This window comes from Phaethon lepturus, unplaced genomic scaffold (assembly GCF_000687285.1).
Source record: "Phaethon lepturus isolate BGI_N335 unplaced genomic scaffold, ASM68728v1 scaffold52130, whole genome shotgun sequence".
NCBI lineage: Eukaryota > Metazoa > Chordata > Aves > Phaethontiformes > Phaethontidae > Phaethon > Phaethon lepturus.
Window position 1 is genome coordinate 110,231 of NW_010512258.1, and position 18,264 is coordinate 128,494.

General features: G+C 36.3%; 1 protein-coding gene across 1 annotated transcript in view; it reads right to left on the bottom strand.

Annotated features, from left to right (window-relative positions):
• ZMYND8 (zinc finger, MYND-type containing 8) overlaps positions 1 to 18,264 on the bottom strand; it is a 58,789-nt gene that overhangs the window by 1,263 nt on the left and 39,262 nt on the right. The window contains exons 13-21 of the mRNA XM_010286151.1: positions 17,595 to 17,735; positions 13,844 to 13,996; positions 12,448 to 12,951; positions 10,332 to 10,703; positions 8,066 to 8,256; positions 6,990 to 7,070; positions 5,857 to 5,935; positions 3,808 to 4,047; positions 3,491 to 3,648 (exon numbers count right to left, since the gene is read on the bottom strand). Of these exons, the coding sequence (XP_010284453.1) occupies positions 3,491 to 3,648; positions 3,808 to 4,047; positions 5,857 to 5,935; positions 6,990 to 7,070; positions 8,066 to 8,256; positions 10,332 to 10,703; positions 12,448 to 12,951; positions 13,844 to 13,996; positions 17,595 to 17,735 (1,919 nt within the window). The remainder of the gene's footprint in view (positions 1 to 3,490; positions 3,649 to 3,807; positions 4,048 to 5,856; positions 5,936 to 6,989; positions 7,071 to 8,065; positions 8,257 to 10,331; positions 10,704 to 12,447; positions 12,952 to 13,843; positions 13,997 to 17,594; positions 17,736 to 18,264) is intronic.

Consider the following 18,264-nt stretch of genomic DNA (forward strand, 5'->3'; position numbering starts at 1 on the left):
CGTTTATCAGCTTCTCTGTGACAGTCTATGCCTTCCAGAAGCCTACTCATTCCATTCCCTGGAATGCAAAGACGATGAATTCATATTTTTACATTATTTTAACTGCAGAAAGAATAAAACTCAAACATGGAACCAGTTTTCTAAATAAATTCAAGATTACTGCCATTTTGTAATGATTTTAGATGTGTATAGAGGGTTCAATGGAAACGGTACTCAGAAGATACACTAGAAGTTGTTCAGAGGAAGAAATTCCTAGTTGGAAACAAAGTGCAAATTGAACCCTAAAGAAGCCATTGTGCAGGTCACTGTTAGTACTACAGGTGGGGAAATTAAGGTTGCCACAGTCACCTTTTAAATATACACACTTACACAAATGAAAAAATTAAGTTTCAGTTCTTACAGCAATAGGGATATGGAATGTGCAAGACTCCTTAAATGTGTTAAGATCATTCCCTGAGAGGTAAATTTTCCACCTCTGCCAGTTTTACACATATGTACATTTTGCATACATATTAAACATGCACTAAGGTTTAAAATTATTTAAATTGCACGTGCAGTCATTAGAATACAGAGGTGTCTGTAGCTGTGCAAGACTAATGCAAATGTGTACAGAGTTTTAAACATGCACAAATAAAGGTTGAAACCTTTCAGACGTTCCAGTTATGCTTTACATAACGCAATACACTTTCTATTACAGAAAACCAATGAAGGTAACTGCCACTTTTCTGAATATTACACAAAACCACCTTATGATCTTACAACCTCTCAGCTATTCACAAAAGAGCCTAACATCTTTGATGTTTACTATTTGATTTTAAAACACATATTAGAACCTTGTTACGGTAATTCAGCCCAAGCAACTTAGGGCCAACGCTGCAAAGGTGCACAGTGCTCTCAGTTCAGACAAAATGAGTGCTAGGAATGTGAAACGTCATGATCCTCACTAAGAGCAGTAACATTTGTGTGGAATATAACGGCTATGAAATACTGTACGTGTGTGTGCCTGTATCCATAGACATACACACACGCAGGCATGTGTCCTGCAGCTGGGGGGAGTGCACGCACACACGTGGGCGTGCATACACAAGGATAGAGAAAAACAGTAACTTCTGTAGCAAATCGGGCCTCACAATCACAGTGTGATTAAGGTACACTGTTAAATCAGTACGTAGCTACTATTATAAATTATCTAACTTCAGTCAGAAAAGGAGCCGAAGTTATCCACATGTGGGCTTCCCTGTTGAACCCACCGCTGAGACAGAGCTCTCTGCTGTTCAGTGACCAGTGCAGTAGCAGCATACTTCCTTTTGGTAAGAAGAATGTCAGCTCAGATGCCCCGCTGACTCTGAAGTGAGCACTGCAGAACACGACCAGTTGAAAGAATGGGATATTATGGTGCATAAAATACAAAAATTGAACTCACTTCTGTCCCACCTCCTGTGACTGACACTAGAGAGTTCAAGAGTGCTTGGTTAAGTCTTTGATGGAAAAACCCAGGTGTGATTCCAGTGCCATTTCTCATAACTTCATAACCCTAATGAGCAAGACTGCATGGGAGATACACCACTGATGAATGGATATTTTCTTTTATAGTTACTGAGATGTCACAGGAGTATCAAGCGTAGCTCAATTAATTAAATCTCTTCAGGATACCATAGACAAAAAAGATTTTTAAAAGATATTTCAAATGAATTCTATATATTTACATTGATGTTGTGGTCAAGTATATACATAAACAGAAATAACTAACATCATAATGTAAAGTGGAAGTCTGACTGTCCGCAGTTCCTTCACTATACTTAACGATAATTTCCGAATCCTTGTGATAATGAATGATGCAATGAAAGGGTGGAATGTTGCACAGCAAAATAAGACATTTTGCACTGCAAGTTGAGACTATACCAGTGAATTCATGTCTTGTTAGAACAGCAGACGGAGACAACCCCCCAGAAATACTGAGCAATTTTAATGCCAGGAACAGTACTACTGCAGACTTTAAGTGATGATATTGTACTTACAATTGTGGGTTGAGTAGTTGGAATATAGGTGGTGGTCTGCGGTACCTGGACCAGTTTTATAGGCTGGTTGCTTGTCACACCTGTTGCTATCTGCAGAGACAGCACAGGCAACCTCAGTAGAAGTCTCAGCTTTTACATAAATTCCACCTAGTTGTTATTATAATATGAAATTTATGTTGGATGTTTTGTTTGTGTTAAAAATTTGCATCTTAATGAATTCACAGGTTACTACTTTGTTAATAAAACAAAATTCAAATTATGAACATGATCAATGTATACAGCATGATGTTTCAGGTAGAACATCTCTGTGAAAGCAATTCCAGATTTGTATAACTGGAATATTCCCTGGCAAAAGTTCTAGGTAATTGTTTTTCTCCCATTCCCTATTTCCCCAGTAATACAAAGGTTGTGCTGCCACAGACAATGCATATGAACATTGACTGAGCCAGAGCATTCATGTGGAACAGCACGTCCTTTTTCCCCTCTTCAAATCTGTTTCCCAAGTTACTCCCTTAGGTGACATGTCAAGCCCAGAGATCTAACACCAGACAGTAGCAAAAGTGTCAAGAAATGAACACAGCTCTCTAGTTTACTATGCTTCCCAATTCTATAGGACTATCTCAATGAGACATCATGCTGGAATCACAATACTACAAAATTAGTTTGCTTTTAATATTTTAAAATACAACAAGGCTCCTACTGATGTGGGGGATCATGGGTAAGGGTTTAAAGGATCAGCCCCCCCCTCCCCTAAAATTTTTCATTTAATAAATCTTGCAAGGGCAGAAGAAAAACGATGCTGAAATTGCTAATAGTCAAGCCCTACCTATAAAGCAGAATCTTCTCTATAAACATTTTCTATATATGCAATGTTAAGTCCCTTTTATTAGAGCATTTGCTCATCCTTGCCTACTGAATACTATCAGAGTAGATGCTATGGAGGATTTCGTAACTGCACACTGCTCCGTTAACTGTAGATCCAGGTGAATTGTTGTATCAGTGCTATGGAACATTGTGGTACCCTAGTGGCAGTCTGTTGTGATAAAGTAAGTTGATTTGAATGCAGGTCTTGAGCTTGGCCTCTGAACCCCCAGGCAAGAAGGGCTTGGAAGTGCTGCAGTCAGTATTGCTTATCAGAAGGCAACTTGTATCGAAAGATCCAGACCAGAAGCTACACTGATGGGTCCTGGAGAGAGAGAGAGAGAGAGGTCCAGTCCCCTTTGGCTGGAAGGATGAGTCAAGCCAACACAAGGTTTTATTGGGAATGAGTGAAGGGGAAAGGGTGTTCCCAGAGGACAGAAGGAGATTTTTTTTGCCAAGATGAAGAAAAAACACCACGACTCCCTATCTCACTCCCCAAATCACACTCTGAAATATGCAAATTCCTGGCTGATCCAGGGAAACCTTTAGGGGTAGGTTTCAGAGAAATCTTACATACTATTTTTGTTCAAAGTGACCACAATGATACTCACTGTAACACTCTCTTTGCTTTTATCAGCTGAACCTTCCTTTTCCTTAGGGGTGCTGGCTGTTTCTGTGGGTGTAGGCTGCACACTTGAACTGGGCTGAGATGATTTATTTAATGTTTCTGTGCTAATTTCAGTATCTGTTTCTTGCTGTGTTGCAGTAGCTAAAATAAAGGCAAAAAGAGAAAGTAGCCACTACTCATGTGCACCAGTCCACAGTTGCTTTTTACAGGCACATCTGCACCCGTACAAATGAAGAACATTGAGTCACTGCGTATTGCACCCACCCTAACCCCCTCAGCTGTGAAACAGGCAACCATTACCTGACTGTGTGCAAGATTTCATATGCTCTGGCCAGTGAGCTTGCTGGCAGGGATAGTCACAGTAGCTAGTATTCCAACAGCAATAAAAAATGGCCTCTTTCTTGCAGTTAGCACACCACTGCTTCTTTTTAGTTTCATCCACTGCTTGCTGCTTTTCCAATTCCAGCTGCTTCTTCACCTCAGCAATCAAACGATCTCGTTCTTGTTCTAGACTCTGACGCATTTCAGCCATTGTCAGTTCTACTCAAAATGCAAAGAAAGAAGAGTTTTGCATTTTCTGCCCCCCAACAGCAAGGCACAAAGCATTAATTTTCATGAGTTTAAAGACAACATGAAATTAAAACTAACAATCAAAATATTCCCTGAGTTTGGGCATCTCTGTTTCATACCTACTCAACAAATGAAAGTCTTTCATCTTCTTTTCTTATCCTGGCACGATGATTTTTACCCTTAACCATTAACTTCCATCTGTCTTAACAGTTTAGTTCTAGATGTCCCACAAAGGATCAGAATTCAGGTGTACTAGGTGCAGCATAAACACAAAGAGGATGTGTGCAGCTGCTGCTGCTAACATACTTTGTTTTTACAGGCCCAAACTTTTGTTCCACTCCAATATTCAGAAAATACAGAGAATTATATTTCTTCTCTTGTCTCAGAAATAAGTTAACAGTGACAATTGCTCATTGTGCTTTGGTTTCTTTACAAAGAAAAATGTGAAAGTTCCAAGAGGGACACTGACAAAGTTGTAAAAACTCATCACTACATGAATAAAGTTGTAAATTTGAGCCTTACTTCAGGATTGCTCCAGGTGCCACCCACTATTAATGCAGTTATAAATTGATACCTCAGTGACTATGAGTGAGAGGACTTGACAGGATCTTCAAGAAAGTGCACAAATACAAAGAAAGCATTCTAATTCTAGCCACCTTGTCTCAGGATGAACTTTTGGGTCTTCTGAACAACTCTGAAGTTGACACCTTTTCAAAACACCGTTGAAGGTGTCTATTTCAATCAGTAGCTTAAGACTGGTGACAAAGGGTTTAAAGGATTTTTCTTTTATTTCTGAGCACACCCAGACATTCAGTTCTGTGAGTTGCAGACGAGTTGCTACCATACCCAAGTATTTCTGAAGAATGCTATGACTCAACTGCTGCAGTGGAAAGACTGGTCTAACCTGATTTGAGAGAGCAAAATGTTACTAACAAACCAAAGACATGAGTCTGAATATGGAGGTATTCAGCCCTTAATTCACTTCGATTCCAGATGTGCTCTGCAAAGAGAGAGTCAAAAAGTGGATGAGGACACTGTATTACACAGTCCTAAGGTTGTGTGGACTGCATGTGCTTAAAGGAGACTTGGTGACACAACTGCAACCTTCTTCCCACAGTCAGTGTATTAAAAAAGATAATTTAAGAGGAATCATGTTTTAATCATGGTTTCCTTTCCTGTCCATATGGTTGAGTGAATGCAGAGATGAAAATTCCCCCTCCTGGGAGGAATATTCTTTTATCTGTTTAAGGTAGTACTTTGGCTTTATTTCACCAGCAGTCTGGCACCAAGATTGAGTCAAGGTTGTGTAGTCACTTTAAGTAAATAAATAAGCATATACACCAACAGCTGATCTGAACCAAAATGCCAGCTAAAATCTGCAAAGATACCAGAGGAAGCAGGTTCCCCCAGTAGCTATATTAACAGAACCTGGTTCATATGAGAATTGGTATGAAATAATCAGCATAAGATATCTCATGAAGAGGGATTATCCAATGATGCATAAAATAAAATTATTCTGACCTATCAAAAGCTCTCTTTAGCCTAAATTTGTCTCAGAGGGCTGAACACCTGTTGTTTACTATGCACAGCTAAAGTAACTTTGTATACATACGCAAAAACGCGTCCACTAACATCAGCGCAGTGCATTACATGAGGTTTGCTGTCCTTCTCTTTGACAATTTGCAGTATCATATGATGAAGGCAATACATACTACAAGCATTTGGATTTTCTGTTTAGGACAAAACCTGACACACTATTTTGGACTGCCATTTTCATACCTAGATTATGCTTCATTTCTGAGAGTTCCTGTTGATGTAACCATTGAAGTTTTTCTATCTCAATCCTCAAACGTCGAATCTAAATATTAAAAATTTAATAGTTAGTAATAATAAACAGGGTGCAGTGTATAATACATAATTATTATACAGAAATCATGCCCAAAACAAAGAGCCTGTTCATCACTTACATCAAGGCTCCTTCATATTAACGTCAGGACAACACCATAGTAAACCCAAAACCAAAGTCTGAAGTATTCTAAATATTTCTTTCCTCACCATAAAAACTACAGGACTGTTTGAAAACAAAAAGCACTTCTATTAAACTTGCTCTTGCTTCTGCTGAAATTAATGGAGTCTCAAATTTCTCTGACTGGAATTGAAAACCTATTCTTCAGTTTTGTTTGCATTTATTAGTACTTTTATTTTATTTTTAACTAGATGAGGCTTAGGAAAGCAAGTTTTTCATTCACTGTGGATTGGGAATACAAATATCGTTGCGCATCATCACATAACTGTGACTTCCTTACTTTTATTAAAACAAGCAAACAATCATCACAACTTTAACTCTGAGCTTTATTATTCACACTCATACTTAGTTTACACTGTTTAATCTACTTTTCCCAAGTTTAAAGAAAACACTTAGGTACTAAGTACTACCTTTGGAGACAATTAAAAGCAATGTATAGCATTTCATAAAAAATGCAAAAAGTATTAAAGTGTTTTTTAAAATAAGTGTTAAAAACTATGGTCATAATCACATAACTGGAATAAGCTACTGCACTAGAAGTAAATTAAAATCCTCCTCCTCTGGTGGACAAACACATGTTTTAAAAAAATTAATATTGTCAAAAAAAACTACTTTATTTCTGATTTTAAACAAGGTGACACAAAACTAAATCCTTGACAGAAGCTTTAAGGATCAGGGCTTGATGGCTTACTGCGCCCATCTGATTTTTTTTTTTTTTTTGGTGTTTTTCTCTACCACTATAATCATTACTTCTAAAACAGCATATATAGTTAGGATCTCTGGATCCTAGATCTAGATGGTACTTTTCTATGTAAAAATACTATTTTCTAACTTTCAAAGTTAACACACAAGCAGTGTTGTTTTTTTTTTTAAATCTTACACTAACCTCAGCTATTGTACTTCCAGTAGTATTTTTTGAAAGATCATTATATATTTCAGTCATTGTTCCTTTGATGGCATCCATCATCTGAAAGACAAAAAAAATTCTTTTATATATATTTTAATAAGATACCCACTTTCACTTCCTTTCAACCACGCTAATGTGAACTTTTGTTACTATCAACAATGCCCCATATCTCTCAGTATATTTATCTGGGTCTACTTTTAGAGGAACTACTTTTCCAAGAAATTGCCATTGATATAATTTACAAACAAAAAAAATTGTAACCATGAGTTTGGGGAAGAAACTCAATAGAACAAAAAACCCCACAACAAAAAACCCCCCACATTTACTGACATTGCTGACCACTGACAATCCCACCAAGACCATATGGTTGAGTGAGAACACTGAAAGTCAAGATTAATTCTAGTGCTTTTAATGCCTTGGTACTCAACTTTATTTCCTTTATTTATGAATATATATTCACCTTGATTTTTTAATTTAAAGATCTAAAAGAGTATATGAAAAGCTAATGTTCCATCCCGCCCTGTGACTATTACAAGTACTACATCACATCTTCTCTTTAACAACTTAGCTTCTGTTTTAATACACGAATACACACTTATGACAAGTTACCATCTGATGAAGCTATACAGTGTTTTAAAACAAAAGGACATTTTTGTATATGTATTATTGGACACAGATGAAGAAATATTAATGTTTACTGTACAGATGGTGTGGAGGGGATATCTACACCTTTAGGAGACAACACAGAAAACGTTCCAAAACACAATGCAATGTAAATAAGAAGCAGCAATGCGGCAACAGGAGAATGAAAGGGTCTAAAGTGTCTGAGCAGCCGAAGCCTGTCATGTACACACTCTAGCTTGGAATGGCAGCATTCAGCCAGCTCTAAAAAGATGGTTCAGCACTCTCGTCAAAGTCTAGCTGTTCATTCATTGTAGAATGAATTTGCAACATAGGACAACCTGAAAGTAAAGTTATTTCAGAATTTGAAATGTCAAAAATGTGAACGGTCACTTCAAAATAAAATTTCAAGAAAACCTTGCTCAAGAACTTACTTTGCTGGTATATTTAGCAATATCTGCAGCCACATCAGCTGAAGCTGTTGCAATTGGCAAGTCTGTATTAATTGAGGAAGAAAGTGTACTTGCAGATCCAGAACTGGTAACCATAGAAATAGGCTGAGTACTTGTAACCAAGGTTATAGTGGATGTGGAAGTGCTCTGGGTGATCTCTTTTTGCTGCACAGCTACGAAAAGAGAACATACAGCAGATCAATCACATAAACAATTATGAAAATAAATAGGCAACCTTCTAAAATGTCTAACTTAAATGCGTGCACCTAACCTTTTCAAAGACCTACATTATTTATACAACAGTGCCATTTGATCAATTAGTTATTCGGTGCCCAGCCACTGAACTTGTAAGGCTTAAAGGTAATGAAGCAAATATATTTTTGAAACTTACTATTTTAGACCGGCCAATGCAAAAGTCTCCCTCAGATCTGTATTCCTCCCATTTTGGGACTTTTCCATCCCACTTTCTAACCTCTCAATCTGGAGAACTCCCAGGTAATATCATACATATGAGCAGAAGTTAGACTTTGACATTTTCATTTGCCATAATTTTGAAAAATATTATTGAATTTCTTTTCTTTTTGCTTTGCAACAAGGTTTAGTGAGCCACTGTTGAAGAAAGCCTACTTTAGTAATACTTCCTGGTGTTATTCCCATTCTTTTGTTATTAATGCTACTAATTATTATTACTGTTGCAACATGTTTAATATACATATATCCAGATCAACATTAGCCTTTGGTTGGCTGCAGAGCAAGGAATGCAACATTAGGTTAACTCATTAATGCAAAGACGTTATTCATAGTGTTAACTTAAACAGAATAAGAAAAGTTCTCTCATCTTTGGTCAATATTTCAAGTAATCTTAAACAGTGGGTAGTTAAAAAATGAAAGTACAAATCAAAATGCAAAGACCCTCACCTTTTCATCCCTAATGACTTATTTGCCTTAAGTATTTAAAAAAATATATTTGGCAGGACACACACAAAATACTTTTCAATCTATTCTTAGTGATTCATATTATAAAAGATGTCTTCATTACCAATATGCTCAAAACATGAATTACTGAAATAAGTTATTCATATTTATCTCTGTGTACTATATTTTTGTTTATGCCAATTCAGTATACAAGAAAGCTATAGATTTTATAGTTTTCATTTCATATATTTCTAGAATATAATATTTAAGATGGAACATGGCTATGATGTGCTCAATAGTAAACGTATTGATAAAATAAACCTGTAGGCTGAACATTTAAAGTTCAGCCCATTAAGCCCATTATTAAGCTCTTATATTAAAGCATGATTCTATTAAAAATAAGATTCATCAAGTTTCACATTTGTTTTTCTCACTGAATATTTCTGTATGAAATTTGTGCAGTCTACAAGTAGAAAGATACCACTTCTTCAACACTTCTTAAATGACAGTCACAAAAGCAGTTTGGGACCAGAAAAATATGCCTCTAGTAAACATTTGTATGTGATCTATTACCTAAACCTCTCTTCTATGTAAAATTACTGGCTTGCCAGCAAAGTGAGCTGAATGGAGAATATCAATTCATCAGGCACACCAGTATTTATTTATTAACTTGAAATTACAAATGAAGCCAGATTTGTATCTGTTGCAGTTCTGTGAAGTGAAGCAACAGAAGCATGGGCTTATATTATCACGTGCCTACTACTAGCAAAACCTCCATCAATGGGATGGTAAGAAAACAGTTGTGAAAACATTATAAAATGCTGTGCCTGTCTGCTCAGTAAACTAGCATCAAAGTCTTGTTAAGAGTTACACAACACGGATTTCAAAAACAAATGTAGCCTGGTTAATTTAATTGTTGTCAAATGAAAAACCATACAGATCAGCTTGTCAGATAAAACTGGATCCAGTTTGTAGATATCAAGGTGATAGTGGTAATCATACAAGTGGAATAGTTAATGGTTTTATCATATAATCTAGAAAATAATTCAGTTCACTCTCCCAAATCTGTGATGGCTAAGAATGGCAAAAATATTTATACAGATATACACATAAACTTTTTGTCATTAAAATAAGGAGATACAACTCTAAATACACACCAGAAAGAGCAGGTATGGTGAGTAAGTTGTTGTATTTTAAAGTCACTTATCAGAGTAGAACCACACTTTGAGATTTTGTTTATATGGAAGAACTCCTGGTTGGGCAGCCTTGGAGCACTGAGATCACTACTGGGGAATTATGGCATCACAGGCACATTGAGTTAGAAAGTGTATACCTTTAACTGCTTGTCTTGTCTGATATCTTGTCCCTTGAGAGGACTGAGGTTGCTGTGACTGAGACTGCTGGCTCTGCTGCTGTTGCTGTCTCTGCACCTTCTGCATGTGCCATTTCTGAGAAGACGTCTGAAATTTATTTGAAGAATTCCACACTACACGCTGCACAGCAGGGGCAGTTTCCTTAGGCAGCAGAGGCCTCTGCTTTTTCACAGGGCTTCCAGTGGCTGCAGACGGAGCACTAACAGTAGAAGAAGCACTAGTAGTTGCTGTCACACCAGCTGGTGGAGTCTGGGCTGCAGAGCGCGTAAGTACTGGAGTTTCTGGTAGAGGCTGGGTGCTTGCACTGGAAGAAGGTGGAGTTTTACCTACAACTAAACAAACAAAATGCAGTGCCAGCTTTTCACCAACACATCTGATTCAGAACTCTCCATCTAATTTTCAGAAGAGCCAATGCACCTTCAAGTCTACTTCAAATTATTTTTCTCAAAAGGTAATTGATATTGTACAAGTAAACTCATTTCAGTCTAGTTGAAGTTGGTGGCAATTCAGAAGTGTCAGTCATTAAGCAAAACAAAACAAAAAGTACAAAACCCAGAAAAACCAGCCTGACCTCCTTCAGAAGCTGTGTGAGAGATCAGCATTTGTTTGGATGTTTCTGGTTTACCACTTACACCTGTCATCCCAGTTTCTTCCCGGAGAAAAAAAAAAACAGTCAAAGCAAGCAATGACTTAACAATAACTCAAGGAATAGCATACTAAAAACCTTCCAAACAAAGGTGAACTGACACTGACAACCAAATATACAATGTATTTAAGATCTCTATGTTTAGTCAAAAATTTTCCAGAGTTTATAGTTGACTGTTTGACACATCAGATCAGTTTAGGAACTGGATAGTTCTCCCAAAGCTGCAGCCAGGAAACACACATCTGAAAGAGAAGACTCCTGCATTGACCAGTTTCTGGAAAGGGGGCAAAGACCTTCTGATTTGCATGCATCAGATCTCTTTTCTGGACCAAGACATTTTAATACCTCATAGCCACAAGTAAAGGTAGGGGCCTTGGAATCATGGACAGGACACAAATGATGTTTAGAATATAGTCTAACTATATTTAAATACATATTTAATATATTTATTAATATTTAAATATGTAAATCCACTTTTAATTTCACTCAGAACAGGTATTATTCCTTTGCTTCTATATCAAAGTAAAATCTTAGGATTACTTATTATTTCAACCATCACTGGTTTAGGCCACTAGTAATACATGAATCAGTGGTTCTGGAATTCGTAAAGTTGCCTTGCTTAATAAATTTTTAAATAAAAAAGAATCAGTCAATATAAATTCCCCCAAATTACAATTCTGTTTTTAGTTTATAAGCCTATTTTCTTTATTATCTCATAACATTTATCCATTAAATCCCATTTTAAGATTCAAAATGCAGAAGTATTAAGTTGTCTTCTAAAGTATGCATAGTTAACTGACTGAAAACATTGTCTTAAATAAAATGATTGAGCCAACATGCTATAAAATATAGACAAGAGAAAGTTACTGAAAAATATTTTACTCTGGTTTCCTATTTTGTTTTGTCAGAAGACTAACATGCAGAACAAGCTTTGCAAAAGCACTTTACTCATTATTTGAGATTGCTTTTCTCTTTTACCAACACACAGAAACAAAGAACAGTATCTCAGGGACAATACGTGTGATTTAGCCGTTCTTTTGATTATTACTGAGAGCATTTACATTGATTTCAATGGGCCCTTATGCAATTTCTATGTTTGATAAGTTCTGACTTCTTTTGGGAGGTCTATGGAAATTTAAAGATTCAACTGAAAGTCACAACAATTGCAAAATAAATTCTACATTTGTCACAGAACAAATATTACGGATATTTATAGTTCTATGCTGCTAAAAGGAAACTCAATGAAACTTATTTTGAAATTATAATGGGGTCTTTTTTCATAGCCACAAAGAATGAAAAATTATTCCTAAAAATTGGTTTAGTACAGATATTTTTACCTTAATGCAAAAATAAAGGTAACAACTCTGGCTTCATTAACAGCTCTACAGAATAAAAGAAAAAAAAAAAAAAAGGAAAGAATTTCATCCTACCATCTTGTTTAGGAGGAGGTTCTTTAGATTCTTTCTTGGTTTTCCTTCCTTCACGGCCACAATGATCATCTCCTAGATCGATGACAAGTTCACTCTCAGAATCAGAGTCCAGTCCTAGATGCACAGTTGGAGAGTCTGTTTCATCTTTACCTTTCAGTTTTTCTTTTGCAGGATGCTGTAAACTTTTTCCCTTTTCAGAAAATTCTTTTTCAGTGTCTGTAACTGTCTTTTCTTTGACCAGGTCATCTGTTTTCTCCAATTCTGGACTTGTGCTTTTAAGTTCCTCCTTGTCTTCATTCTGTGCTGGTGCCTTCAGTTTTTTTTTCAAGCTCAATGATTCTTTGTCACTTCTTGTACCTTCCTTGTCCTCTCCATCTTCTTGATCGTTCTTTGATTTCTGATCCTCATCACTATATTCGCTGTCACTGGTGTCAGATTTTTCAGAATCTTCAGAGTCACTGTGTTCTACTGCAGTATAAACAGCTTCAGATATTTCATTTATTCCTAATTGTGGGGAGGAAAGTACATTCCATGCTGACATCAGACTGACTGACATTACCCCCCCCCCCCCAAAAAAAAAAAAAACCCCTCTATATACTGGAACAAATTGTATACATACCATTATCTTAACTGTCAGTCCTTAAGCTATAAACACTTCCCTTAGTGCCCTGTCTCAATACCAGAATGTATAAGGATTACCTTCCACATACTCCAATTCATATTATTATTTCATTCAATGGCCCTCCTTTCACTGCTTTTTTTCCACTACTGTAGAAAAACTACCGCAAGCTGTTTAGTTCAACCCAGGACCCAATGCTGGCAAATACAAAGGGGAATTATTTTTATCCACAAGAAATCACCTTAAGATCAGTAACACTATTCACCTGATTAAAATTACTTACATGATGTTTGCAGAATCAATTTTAGACTGCATAAGTTTTATGAGGAGAATCTCTTGATTTTTTTAGTGTCTAGAACGTCTTTAATGCAGTGCTAGACGACACTAACATTTCTAACAGTATTCAGCTCCTGTGTGACTGGATATACCAATTTGTGCCACTGACATAAGTTAGGTACAATTCTTGACTTTTTCAATTTACAAAGCAAATAGTAAGACTATAATTCTGTCATACTATCTACATCAGAATGGTACAAAAACAGATTAAAAGATGAAAGCTTTTTGACAAAAATTTGAAAATTCAGGTCTCGCTGTATTTTAAATTAAACTAGTTCAGTGCATTCTACTTGCCTCAAAGAGTTCAGATATCCTCCACTCTTGTTTTAATGCATAAAATATTTAAGGTTTTGCTAACTGAAAGCTTCTTTTAAACTCAATTTTTAAATTTCCTCAAGGACATCCTTTCAGATGTCTATCGTATTCTTGAAATATACTTACCAAGTTGTGCTTTACAACTCTCTATTGTCTTGTCAAGATTAAGCTGGAACCTACTACGTATCTGTCGCTTTGGTGAAATGAGTTGCACAGGAGTGGTCTGCTGTTGGACTGACTCACTCAACTCCTTCAGATCCATCTCAGCTTTGCTACGATCTAGAAAAAGAAAAAGGAACTAAGAAAAATATTTTACAACAAGAGATCACTATCCAGATAAGACAAATTTCATTGAGTAACAATGCAGACAATCTGAAACATATTTCACTTATTTCATAATTATGGGCTAAGTAAAAATTCTAAAATTACCTTAGTACAAACAATGGATTCTTCCTCTCTGACACCATATATTTTACATGCAAAACACACGCATTAATTATGTGAATGTCTTCTCCGTCGATGTGAAATTATCAAGAAATCGTCATTCAGGTCTGTAAGCTGTCCTACAGCAGTTCTGGTAAGCTACTGCTGTTATTTACTACTAGTAGTAATATTTTCACAGAGAAAATTAACTAGGAATAAAAATCCTTACAGTTACTATTTAAATTCAAAAGATAAATCATGAGAATAGAAGTAAAAATGTGGATTGTTACACTAGATAGATTAATCAATTTAAGAAAAAATGATACATACTTTTTTTTTTTTTTTTTACACTATCAGAGTAAAAAGAATTTTTACTCTGAACCACACAGGTCTGTCTGCAAGGAGTACAGACTAGATTGCTAATACTGTCTTAGCAACTAAGTTTTGAATTTTTGCTTTGATTTTTCAATTGCAGAGGTTATATTTCTGTAGCATAGTTCTACCCTTTACTCTTTGCCAACAGTGCTGACACTCATTTATTAGTGCCCAGGGCACTAAATCAGTCCAGACTTAGTTGCTAGTTTTGAGGGGGAGGAAGGGGACATGAAGAAGGGGAAAGGAATGGAGAGAAGAATTAGGTTGGCCAGTTTAGCTCCTTGAACTGGCTCATGGTAGGATCACAAAGAGCCAATGCCATATGGCAGAAAAGGACAGAGGTCAGGGAGAAGACAAAAGGCAATTCTGGCACAATGTGCATTTGTGCTTCATTTAGAGTTTCATTCCATAGCAGCTGAAGATGTCACAGTATTGCCTTACTTTAATACAAACAAAACCCCCCCCCCTAAATTTACAGTATGTTTTTTTAAATGTACAACTCAGAGAAAATTGAAATAAATACAAAGGGCTGAGCCAATGATTCCTCTGACCAGACAGTCTTTACAAGTTTGAACTTAATATCAAGGTACATTCCACATTTGAAATTTAAGAGCCATAGTACATAATGACTTGACTCAAGTTCAGTAGTACAGTTGTCTCAGTCAGGCTTGGCCACTCTATGTCCTATCAGGTTGCAAATAGAATCTATATTATAGATAGAGCAAGTACAGAAGGAACCATTCAAGTATTCATGCAGCTTTTGTTTACTGCTAAAATAGCAGTTCCTCATCTCTTCCTAGAGAGAGGCAGCAACTTGTGTTGTGCAATACCACAAGCCAAATACACAGGCTGTAATTTGGATCATCTGGCTTGTAACATATATGCATTACAGCATACACAAATTCAGTCTAAGTAACATACAATTGTCCTTTCTAGTCCCAGAGAAATGGTCATTAAAGTAATAATGAATTTCACACTCCTCATGACACATATTCATACTGGAAGAGACTAAACATAATCCAAACTCCGTCATCTTCCGTGCAACACAAATTTTGAAAATAAAAATGAAGGTTCTATGTCACTTAAGTACTTTTGAAAAAATTGTTCCTTGTATTGGAAACATTTACTAAATTAGGTTTCTTCTCCCTGTGCTAACTACGTCAACCAATCCACACTAATTCCATAGCAGTAATGGTTATATCACCATTTGATACACCATACAGAATTTCATTCAAGGCCTTCATAGCCTTAGTTAACTACAAGGCAGGATGGGAACAGAAGAAAAAAGTGGAGAATGAGGGAAGATGAAGATGAGACATTATAATACCTCCCCAGGGAACCCTACATCCTAATGTATGAAAGAAGTCCTGCAATCCAAATTTCTCTATCTAACCTACAAGGAGGTCTCACTTATCTGGATCTCTGACCTGTATCATTCATGTCAAAGTATTAGGAAAAAGAAAACAGAGCCAAAGGGCAGACAAGCCCATTGTGGAGAAATCTTCTCATCTCCAAAGTCGTCTTTTTCTCATTACCAATCTAAAAATTTTCACTCCTTACTTGGTCAAACTTGTTGTTCTGTCTTTTCTGCCTCTGTTATACAAGGACAGGTCCTATACTATCAGGAATATCTATTTTTTCCAAGCAATCTGTGTATAAGTTGGTCATTCACACCTCCATTTTTCAATTTAGCCAATCTGCCACTAACAACAGACGGCTTATTTCCATTATTTTTCCTTCCTCATTGACGGAGGACAATCACAGAGTTCTCCTAGTATTCTGCTCAAGGTAATAAGTGTCTTTGTTTTCTGGACTTTCACTTTTGTTTTTTCAGAAAGAAACCCTGTTCACATTATGTATGATAATGAGACACAGTAAGTCATATCTGAAAACCATAGGATTCACAGATGAGTCTATGTCTGGCACAGTTGACAGTAGTAAATGAAAAAGGGGTGCCATTTTCATTCCTATCAACAAATAGTATATTTAGCAAAGGAAATTCCCCTAAAGCTGAAAAAATAACTGATATTCTACTTGAAAACATACTAGCTGTTCGTTAATGTTATTGCTCATGGACCACAGCATCGGATTTTCCAATCCATGCTTTTTATTCAAAATATTCTATGCTCCTGCTGATGTCTCTCATCTGTGGCTCAAACAACTGCAGCACTACATATTTCTCAACATTTTTCCAAATGTATTGTCACCTCAGATAAGATAACAAAACAGCTGCAGCGCAGCGGAAGAAATTAATTCCATGGTTAAGCCCACACAGATAGATTAACCCACTAAAAAATATACTTGTGAGCTTGTATCCAGAACTGGAATATTTGTAACTTACTGAAAATATGAATTCAACATTTGAGCTCAAGCCTTCCTGAAGTATTTGGCTAACACCAAGGTGCAGAATCCTGTTTCTCCACGTAATATCATGTGGATGTAAAAAGTGGACAGAACTGAATCAGAATACTCACAGGATCAAAGCATGACTGAGGAAACTGATTTATATCCATTTGGCTTTTAGAACTATTTTACAAACTTAATACTTAACTACTCCATCTTTCAAAATTCCACAATCCCAAAATTTACTTCTAGGGAGTTTTAAGACATCTGCTAATTCCTTTCATCCATCTATCTCCCTAGAGAGGGATGGTCAGTGAGGAGGTGATGTGAAGGCAGCAAGAGAAAAGAAGCCCTAGTAAATCCCAAACACCACAAGAAAACCTTGCCAGAAATTCACTTGAGACCAAGGGGTGAAGGGCAGCGGTGTTTATGTAATTACAACCTTTAGAAACTTACCTACTGTTTAGAAACATTCATTTGTACAGTTCAGCTAAAATAAAAAAATCATCCTTTAACTAATCCCTTTTATCAACAAGAAGAAACATTAACAGGAACTTTCATTTATAAACCAAAGAACAGCATATTTGATGAAACAATAATTACACATATACCTCATTTAAAGCCCCTTGTTCATTTAATGACACATACAAGCAAGTTTGTTCATATTATATTGCATTGACACCACTGTAATTTATTCAGCTATAACAGTATTAGGTTTCCAAAGGTCAAGACTAACCAAGATTAAGATTCAGAATGCTTCCTGGAGTGGAAGTTCTTTCTTGCTTAGCAGAAATTGGCGTTGATGCTTGAGGAGAGAAAGGTTTGGGGCTGCCTGACAAGCTCCCTGCTTGACCGGTTCTTGTTGGTGCCGGAGATGCTGAAAAAGTACCAAATTCATAAAGACAGATTTTAAAATAATCACAAGAAAACCATATTTACTGCAACAAAACAGCTTTTAAACCAACACAAGCAGGGAAAGGATTTTTGTTTAATAATTTCAACACTGTGTTATACCTCCATTGTAAGTTATAACTCCTCTAACTTTAGTTTAATAATGAAAGAAATTGTAAGGAAAATAGTTTTACTGCAGCTATATAGTTGGGCCAAATGTGTACTTACTCTCAAAACCACTCTGTTCGCAATGACAGAAAGTTTCTAGCTTTTGAGATTTGGTTGTTTTAGATGTTAACAAGTTCTAACACACTAAATTGTTACCTATTTTAGTTCAGAAAACCCCACCTACCCCATTTTCTAGCTACATTACCAAGTACAAATCATAGTAAGTTTAATCAGTACAGCTGGAGATCAGTGACCAAATGTCGCTGATAAGGTAACATAATATTCTAATTTATACAGAGTTTAAACAAAATCCTGTGCTCCGAGTCTTTAAAGTCTCAATGAAATAA